Below are 10,047 nucleotides of genomic sequence, written 5' to 3' on the forward strand. Positions count from 1 at the left end.
GGATACTGAAATCTTTTATCTCTAGCCTGTTGGCCCACAAAAGAGGGGAGATTGTCTTGTTCACCTCTCTATTGTCTATGCAGAGAGCCATCCTGTTGGAGCCCACTGGCTCCCCAATAAATGTACAGAGAATTGAATGACAGTGTCCAATGGGCAAGTGTGGAGAGAGAGACCCCTTCTGCCCTAGAGGTCCTTCTCACTCCTCCGCCCCCGTCGCACATCTGCCCATCCTTCAGAGTGCGTGCTCCTAGCTTTGCCCTTCTACGAGTTCTTCTCAGAGCTTAGTTTGAGGCCAGCTCTTCCTCTGCTGGTCTCCTCCCAGTCTTGTTTCTCAGTTTTCATTTTGCCCATTCCTGAGTATTTGTGGATATGTTGACCAAACCCACTTCGCTTTGCCACTTTTTTTGGGTGCATATTGGGTTGATTTGGAAAAGAAAAGCCATTTCATAGTGTGTCTGCTCTCCTTGGCTCCATATAGCTGACTTAAGGGGACTCCACTCTAGTGAACGATGATATAAAAATATTCACATTAGCCTGGCAGGAACTTCTGCTTTCCTCATCATTGCTCCTAGCACCTTCTTAAGATTCTGTGCCTAAAATACTCACAGAAAGCAGTGGTGGTGTTTGGCACTCTCCGAGGCTCCTGCAGAGTGCTCTGCGACCTGACATCACCCTTGCTCTGGGGAATATGCCCAAAAGAAGGAGAAGAGCAGGATGGAGACGCGTCCACTGCTCTAGTGGCCCATACATCCCCAAGGCTCTAGGACTCATCTCAGGCCTGGCAGCTTTTCTCACGGGCATAGAGCTCATTCTTCTGACCTCGAGACATGATGACTGTGGCTAAGGACAGCAGAAGGGAATGTGGCAGGAGGGCACTTGGTGTGGCTCCTGGAGGAGAAGGGTGAGAGGCTGTGAGCCCCTTTGCCAGGCACTGCTCTTGGACCCCACAGGGCTACTGTTCTTCTGGTCAGCCTGTCCTCTGAGGACCCCTGAAGAAGTTAGAATGTGCCTTGGGCTATAGCCTGCCAGCCTTGCCTGGGGCTGCCTGGGGTGACAGCAGGGGCTGGTAGCAGGGATCCTCCCTGCTGGGTGGAGGCCTATCAGTTTACAGTCAGCGCCATCATATCAACTGTTGGCAGGGCCTGGGCCCCTCCCTTCTGCTGTACTGAAGTTGACCCCTAAAACCTGGCCTCCACCTTCCTGGAATCCCTAAGAGGAGAAGGGACCTGGGGCTGACAGCTCAGTGAGGGCCTTCTCTGGCCTGGGCTCACTGGGAGTCCCTCTACTGACATGAGTCTACCAGCCTCTGAACAAAGCCCTTACCTCCCTGCCTCCCTAGAGGGAGAACTTGGGTACACCACATGTGCCTACCCCTGCATGGAGCTCCCGGTACTGTGAACAGGAGTGGGGCTCTGGGTGGCCTCCCCTTTTGGAGCGAGGTCCCCTGGTGAGCGCTTGGGTTCCTCACTTGGATTCCAGTTAGGACCCAATCTCCTCTCTTGGAAGAAACTAAGGCCCTCCCCTTCCTGAGACCTTTCAAGCAGAAGTCAGCCCATAGCTCTGTCCACCCTCCTAGTGCTGAGAGAGGGCGTGGGGGTGGGGGGCAGGGGACACTGGGCAGCTCCCTTGGTTATGGGCAGAGTGAGCTCTTCAGTCCACATTCAGGGTCTCCAGTCTGGGGGAAACTTGACCAGCCCTGGAACTTCATCCTCTTTCCTGAGTCTGTGCCCCTCAGACCAATGCCCTCATTTTCTGGATTCCCCAAGGAGAAAGTCAGGGTGGGCTGTGTCCAGCCAAGGCTGTATGGCACCTCTGAGGGCCGACAGCAGGCACAGGACCGTTTGGGACCACACTGATACGCATCACAGCCTGGACTCCTCCACCTACTGATCTGGGTCTATCAGCCTCACACTCGAGTCCTCACCTCCCTGAATGCCTAGAACACGGGCTGCAACATAGCTGCTTACCCCTGCCTCAGGCCTCCCAGGGCCAAGAGCTGGGGTGGGACTCTGAGAAGTCCCCTGGTTTGGGGAGAGTTCCTCTCATTAGTACTCAGGGTCCTCACCTGTACACCAATTCGGGATAAAACTCCTCCCTCTGTGACACTAGGGCCACCCATTACACCAAGGCCCTCCCATCTCTGTGATGCCACAGGCAAAAATGAAGGGTTTCTGGGCTAAGCACTCTGCCCTCGGCAATCCAAGGATAAGAACATGCAGGGGGCCCTGTGGGAACCTCTCTACCAGTGGGAGTCCCCTCCTGTCACCGAGTCCCAACCTCGTTTCCTCTTAGTTCCTGGGTCTCCACCTCTGCAGAACTGGGGCCACCCCCACTAGACCAAAGCCCTTCTCTTTCTGCTACCCTGCAGGCAGAAATGAGGGGGCTCCCCGATCTAACACCTTTTCTCTAGGCTTTCCAGGGTTACTAGCTGGGGCAGGAGCAGGGGAGGTTTGTGGGGCCTCCTGTGTTCTCAGGTGGGTGTTTCCCTCACTGCTTCAGCGCACCAAGCATTGCGGTGTCAGGCCCCTTCTTGGGATGCCACCCCAGCTGACCTTTGGCTGCTTCTCTCACCTTCCTGGAACTACGGAGTTGGAAGACAGGGTGAGCCAAATCCAGCTACAACTGTTCCAGACCCTCAAGAGCTGCCCGCCGGGGCAGGACCTCATGGGATCCCACTGTTCTGCTTGAGTCCTTTCCTCATTCCTCATTCTAGGTCCTCCCCTTGTTGTCTGTCCGTGGCTCGCAGTTCTCCCTCTACTGAGCTGAGGTCGCCCTCCTTAGACCAAGACTTTCATGTTCCAGACAACCCTGAAGGACGAGGGGATGGTCAGCCTTGCCTGGGGCCCTGTGGTCTGAGGGCAGATGCAGGTTAGTCTCTGTGAGAGCACCTATATTCTGGGGTGTTGATCTCCCCATCCTCTGACATAGGGTCCCACATCTTGGCTCATGTTCCTAGATTACAGGCTTCCTAGGAAATGCTAGGTCCCCACAAACACTTGAGCAAACTTTCCTCCTGCAAACCTTGCAGATAGAATTGGTGTGGCAGGAGCGATGGGAGACCGGGAGGCTGTAGCTCAACGCAGCATGCCCAGGAAAAAGCCAGCCGATTTCTTCCTTCTCTTCACCAACTGGACTTCACCTCGTATGTAACTTTGGTTCGAATACGTCGACTTTTTCTAAGGCAGGGATGGAGCTGCATGGTTTGGTGAACCCCTATCTTTCGGGGTGATCTGACACTGCATATGCAGATGATCATATGGTCCCCAACTATTTTCTTTTTCTTTATTCACACCACTTGTTTATTTTGATATTTTATTGCTCTAGCTATGTATTCCAAACCAATAGTTTGTGCACAGAGCCCTCTTTTTATCACCTGAGATAGATCTCGGAGTTGTGAAAGGAAGTGTGAATTATGATGCAGTATCTGCCTCTGGCTGAGAGGTGCAGGGTAGTGTGGGCTCTAGATAAATTCAGACCATGGGCTCAGCACTGGCCCTGCAATTTACCAGCAGTGTGAGCTCGCACACATTAGCAAACTCTCGGACCCTCAGGTTCTTTATCTGTGGAGCAGGTTTGGTAAGCCCTGTCTTCCAAGACCGATGGATGTATGGAATATGTGTTGCAAATCCAGTACAGAGCCTGACAAGTATTGAGATATTTTTGAATAGCAATTATTACCATGATTATTTTGACCCAGATGATACCACATACCACACTGGGATTTTTTTTCTTTTTTTCATTTGAGAAGGAGGTCAGAGAATATGCAGTGTTCTAGGAAAACAAAACAAAACACTCAAATCAGCCAAAATGCTGCTTACAAAATAAAACTAAACACTATTTCCCCATTAGATGATAAGTCATTTGATGTGGGTGTCTGGTAGACTTCCCAGTTGGATACACCATGAAGCTACTACAGGTGTGCAAAGGGCAATGAATTGCCTCCTTCTCAGCTGCCCTTGCATGGAACCCATCTCTGTTTTTACTCATTTCACCACCACCAAAAATCTAGACATCATTTAGAGTTTGCCATATTACACAGAAGAATGCCCAATTTAGGTTTCCTTTTAATGGAGCGGTCAATCCCCCGAGCCACCCCAGGCCAAGGCAAAGCGGTTGCTGTCACCCTAGTCTCAGAAACTCTCTGGACACTGATTGCACAAAACACCTAGTGAGTGCACTGTGTTCACCTGCCCGGGAACAGAGCCCAGGAGTCCTTCTCCCCCTGCCACAGGTGTCTGGGGACTTCTCTCTGGTTTACCACATCCCTAAGGAATGGTTAAGAGCAGTTTTCCATCGCATAGTCTTTCCATTGTGAGACCCACCATCTGGGGCTCTGGTCCCTGGTCCTCACCATTTCGACAGCTTCAGCTAACCCTTGGTGTAGCCAAACTTAAAATTCCCTCCCACAGAGGGACTGGCAGCTTCCCAGGCTCCCCGCCTGTCTTGTCTCTGGAGATTTACCCTGGACTGCTTCTATGTAGAAGCTCCTCCCTCCTTCTGCCTTCTGTTTACTGCCCTTCAGGATGAGGAGTGTATCTCACCACGTTCCTTATCTGATAGCTTCTCTTGGACTCTGAAATGTTATTGGCAGGGGTTGGGTCTTCTTTGTGTACACATCCTAAAACTAGCATGAAGCCTTCCAAAGAGCAGATGCTTGATTCACGTTTGGTGAACAAAAGAGATGGTGAACAAGAGTTCTAATTCATGACCATTTATTTTCTCCCACATTCTTGAAAAGCTAAGCAAATCTAGGTATATATCTTTTAATTCTACCCAAAGAAAGAGCAAAATAAATAAGAAAAACCAAGGAAAGTAAAAACTTTTTACTTTTCTATTTTTTTTCACTATCTTGTTATCTCAACATTTTCACAGTGCAGTTCTCTTACATTTTAATGAAAATCCCTATTCCAGGGCTATGTTTTTCTTGTACTGGCTCACAATAAAAGATGCAAGGATTTTCAGTTTGTCTTACAAAATACAAAACCATTACTCTCAAATTTGATAACTAGCAATAAGTATGTGAGCCATGTTATTCATAAGCTTAGATTCTGAATTTCAGTAAACCTTTTTAAAAAGAACACATTGGAAAGATAAGAAAAAAAGAGGTAAATCTGTATGTTATTTATGAGTAACAAGAACACAAAGAAGAGGGATATTCTGCTCTCTCCAGCCCCACCTGACTCCACATTACTTTAGGAGGTTGACAGCCCTTTCCAAAGGCAAGGTGAAGACCCCGTCCTCGACTTCACTAGGGCTGAGGGGGGCTGCTGGATGTGGCCTTGGAGCAGGCACTGGCCGGGGCACCAGTGGCAGCCTGGTTTGCAACTCTCGCCTGGGCTCGCTCTTCCTCATCTCTCAAAGCCTCTTCATACCGGCCCTGGAAGGCACTGGGGACAGTATTGCTGACTTTGGCCAAAAACTCCAGGACTTGCATCTTGCTGATTTCAGCGTGGGCTCTTGGGCCCCACAGGAACTCGTAGCGAGGAGGATCACTGTCGGCCACCTGGCGGTACTCCAGGTACTTTTCCTGCACCAAATCTTTGGTGATGAGCTTCCTGGGCTCCCCAAAAATGAGATGCCTCCTCCCAGCATAGACCCCAACGAATTCAGGAATTCCCACATCTCCTCCTCAGTGGCCCGGTTGCCATTCATGAAGATCACACCCAGGAGAGGCATCAGGAGCCCGTTCTTGGGGAAGTCCATGCTGTCACTCAGATGCCCTTCGGTGGGAAGGCCCACTTTGCTAACAAAGGCATAAGAGTGACTGCTGGGGTCAACTTCCTTCAGCTCAAGGCCAAAGACCAGCTCCAAGTGGTCAGTGGTTCTCCTGAGGATCTCAGGGAATTGCTCCTTGTACTTTTTGTTGATCACCTTCAGCATTTCTGCCTCTGTAATGGGCTCCTTCATTTTATACTTGTACAGCAGAAAATGCACCAACGTGCCCGCCTTCCTGATCAGAGCATCTGTGTGAGAGCTCTCAGGGGAAGGCGGGGCCTGGCAGGGACTTGGGCTTTCCTCCTCTTGGCTCTTGGCACCTTCATCAGAACTTGAGCCTGAAATGGTTGCATCAGGACTGCTGGTGGATCGGGCCCCCTGAGACTTTTGGGGAGGGCCTGTTGCAGGGGAGCTCAGGAGCGCACCCTCACAGACAGGCAAGGGGGAAGAGGGGACCTCTTCTTCCACTGCTGCAGTGGCCTGAGCTGCCCCAAGACCCTGGCTCTCACCTCGGGCCCGGCGGCGTCTCTCCCGGGCACGGAGCTTACTCTTCCGACCATGAGGCATGACAGTGGTTAGGGACAGCAGGCACGAGTGTGACAGGAGGGCACCTGACGCGGGCCCCTGGAGGAGGAGGATAAAAGGGTGTGAGTCCCTTCAGCAGAGAGATGTCACTGTGGCTTTAAAAATGCCCCATGTAGGTGTCCTTGAGGGCACCGCTGTAGGACCCCATAGGGCTTCTGTTCTCTCAGTCAGTCTCCTGAGGCCCTGGTGGAGGAAGTCAGAGCATGCTTTAGGCTGCAGCCTGCCAGCCCTGGCTGGGACCAGGACCCTCGCTTCTCTGTTCTCCTCTGATCCTGCTCCCCTGCCTCCTAAGAAATGAGTCCTCTCACCCAAACAGCTCTGCCTGTGGCTTTCCAGGCTGACACCCCAGGGAAGACTTTCCGTGGCCTCCTCTGTTCTGGAATGGTTTCTCTCATTGCTCCCACAGGATTTTTACCTTCACTCCCCACAGGGCCTGGGACTCCTGTCTCTGCTAAACTGGGGCAACCAGTCCTTAAACCAAGGCCCTCATTTACTGAAACCCTGCAAATTGAAGTCAGGGGGCACCTGAATCTGTCAGTTCTGCCCTGGGCCTCCCAGGGGTGAGGCTTGGTGCAACCCTCTCCATTGGGGGGTTGACTAGTCCCCATTTCCTCCCTCAGTATCCTCACCTTGACACCTGACCAGTCCTGGGACTCTCCCTTCAGGGACCTGAGCCCATGCCTTTTCCACCAAGGTCTTTACTTAAATGGGACCTCAGAGTTGGAAGTTCAGAGTGATCCACATCCTGCCAAGGCTGCTTGGGGCCTACAGAAGCTGAGAACAGGGTGAGGATTCTATGGGATCCCACAGCTCTCTATTGGGTCATTAGCTCAGTCCTCACCCAGAGTTCTGACCTTGGCTCAGTGTCAGACTTCTGACTCCTCATTCTACTGAACTGAGTGAACCAGGCTCAGATCAAGGTCTGCCCTTCCCTGAGTCACTGGAGGGGAAGTTGGGTCACACCACATCTGGATCCACCTGCCTCAGTCCTCCTGGAGCTGAGAGCATGGGTAGTGTTCTGGTCTGCCCTCCCTTTTCGGGGGAGGTCCTCCCATTAGCACTCAGGGTCCTTAGTCTGGAATCCTACCAGGGCGTTGGTCTCCTGCTGCTGCAGAACTGGGGCCACTTCCTTAGACGAGGCCCTTCTCTCCCTGGGACATTTCAAGCAGGTCACACCATGGCTCTGCTGGGACCTCCCAGAGCTGGGGGGCAAGGGCACTGGGTGTTTGTGTCAGTCCATCTTCAGAATCTCCACCTTCATACCAGACCAGTCCTAGAACTCCACCTTCCACTTACTAGAGTTCCTGCCCTTCAGACCAAGGTCCTCCCCTTCCGAGTTCCCCAAGGTGGAAGTCAGGGTGAGCCTCGGTATATCCGAGGCTGTATGGGGCCTCCGAGGGCTGACAGCAGGGGCAGGACTGTTTGGGACCCCACTGATACACATCAAAGCCTGGGACGACTCCATCTGCTGATCTGGGTCTATCAGCTTCGCACTCGAGTCCTTAACGTTCCTCAGTCGCTAGACAGGAAGCGCAGACGCACTGCATCTGTCTGTCCCAACCTGCGGCTCCTAGTTGCGACTGGCCCCTCCCCCGTTTTGAGGGAAAGGTCCCCTCATTAGCACTCAGGGTCCCACCAGAACTCCAGTTAGGACCCATGATTCTTCCTGTAACAGAACTGTGGCCACCCCACTTAGACCTAGGCCCTCCCCTCCGTGGTGCGCTCCACAGACAAACCAAATAATTGTGCCAGGGCTCCCAGTGCTGAGGCTAGGGCAGTTCTTCGTGGGGCTTCCTTGGTGCTGGGCAGAGTGGTTGCTTCAGTCCACATTCAATGCCCTTACCTTGATACCTGAGCAGTCCTGAAATTTCCCTCTCCACTAACTCGAGGTTGCGTCTGTCAGGCTAAGTTCCTCACCTTCCAGAACTTTCAAGGCGGAAGTCAGAGTAAGCCACATCCGGCCAAGGCCGCTAGGGGGTGTGGGAGGGCTGTCGGCAGGGGCGGTTCTACAGCAACCCAGTGGTATCAATCCGAGCTGGGGACTCCTCCCTCTACCCGCTTGAGTCCCCTAATCTCACACCGTCCCTGAGTCCCTAGAAGGGAAAGTCGGAGTGCACCACATCTGGCTACCGTTGCTACAGACTCCTGGGCCTGTGCAGCAGGGCCGGGGCTCTGGGCACCCTCCTCTTTTGGGGACAGGTCCTCTCTTTAGTATTCAGGGTCCTCACCTGAGCTCCAGTTAGGGCCAGAACTCCTCCCTCGGCGTCACTGGCTCTGCTGCCTTTCTCCCAGGGCCTCCCAGACTGAGAGCTCCAGGCACGAATGAGGAGCTTCTGAGCTGAGCGGTCGGCCTCCTACGCCGAAGAAAAGGGCGCCGGGGACGTGTGATCCTCTCTGCTGGCGGGAATTATCGCTTATCACTAGGTCCTCGCCTTAGCTCTTGGTAGTTCTTGGGTCTCCTCGCTCTGCAGGATTGTGGCCCAATCTCACTAGATTAAGGTCTTCCTCTTTCTGAGGCCCTGTAGGCAGAAATGAGGGGGCTCCTCAGCCTGACAACTCTGCCTCAACCTGGGCCTCCCAGGTTGTGGGGGGCGGGGGCGGGCGGGGATGCTCTGTGGTGTCTCCTCCGCTAGAGTGTGGGTAATTCCCGCATCCTCCCTAAATTTCGCTACCTTGACACCTGGCTAATCCTGGGACTCCACTCTCAGAAAACCTGGGGCTGTCCCCCTCAGATCAAGACCCTTATCTCCTGGGACTACAGAATTAGAAGTTAGGGTTAGCCAGGTCCAGACTTCCCATGACCGACAGCCAGGGCAGGACTCGATGGGACCCCACTATTCTGGCTGGGTCCTCCCCTTGAAGCCTATTAGAGGCTCACATTCCTCCCTTTACTGACCTGAGGTCGCCCTCCTTAGACCAAGGGTCTCATGTTCCTGATAGTCCTGTAGGATAATTGGGATACTTAGTTGCACAGGCCTACCTGGGACCCTATAGGTCTTCAGGCAGCCATAGGCCAGTCTCTGTGGGTTGTCTATGTTCTGGAATGTTGGTCTCCCCAGTCCTCGTACATAGGGATCCTCATTTCAGCTCCTGTCTCCTTGATTAAAGGCTTCCTGGGAAATGCCACATTCCTTCAAACTCTTGAGCAGTTTCCCAGCTGTAAATTTTGCAGAAAGTAGTTCCTTGCCCCAGAATTATGAGACCTGAGGAAGCTGTAGCTTAAGACAAGAGGCCTAGGACAGGTGGTGTGCTCTCACCAGCCAGACGTAGCCTCTTATGTAACTTCAGCTCTATTAACTTTCTACAGAGAAGGGGCAGAGCCTCAGATTTTTGAGCCCCTGCTCTTTAGAGGTGATGTGATATTGCATTTGTAGATGATCATGTGATTGCCAAATATTAGCTCTTTTTTTCTTTATTCATACTCTTCATTTATTTTAATATTCTTACTGCTCTGGTAGTGTGTTCCAATCCAGCAGTTTGCACAGAGCCTTTCTTCTTACTGCCTGAGATACATTTTAGAGTAGGGAGAAGAAACGTGAATTAGGAGATACAAGGCATATTTCCTTATTAAAATGAGCCCCTATACCGTGGACTGAATGTGTCTCCCCCAAATTCATGTGCTATCATTTTAGCCCCCAGGGTGATGGTATTAGGAGGTGGGGCCTTCAGGACGTGATTAGGTTGTGAGGGTGGAGTCCTCGTGAATGCGATCAGTGCTCTCGCGAAAGCACCCTGAGAAAGATCTCT

At 52.3% G+C, this 10,047-nt stretch overlaps 1 protein-coding gene across 1 annotated transcript; it reads right to left on the bottom strand.

Annotated features, from left to right (window-relative positions):
• Positions 1–4,850: 4,850 nt before the first annotated feature.
• Positions 4,851–8,232, bottom strand: MAGEB17 (MAGE family member B17). Its single transcript, XM_028092573.2, is given in 3 exon segments — positions 4,851–5,604; positions 5,607–6,339; positions 8,144–8,232. Coding segments are annotated over 2 exon segments (1,032 nt in total). The 5' UTR covers positions 6,283–6,339; positions 8,144–8,232; the 3' UTR covers positions 4,851–5,248.
• Positions 8,233–10,047: the final 1,815 nt, after the last annotated feature.

Source organism: Eumetopias jubatus, unplaced genomic scaffold (genome assembly GCF_037043125.1).
Source record: "Eumetopias jubatus isolate StellerSeaLion01/CBP00866 unplaced genomic scaffold, mEumJub1_p1.0 scaffold_11, whole genome shotgun sequence".
Classification (NCBI taxonomy): Eukaryota; Metazoa; Chordata; class Mammalia; order Carnivora; family Otariidae; genus Eumetopias; species Eumetopias jubatus.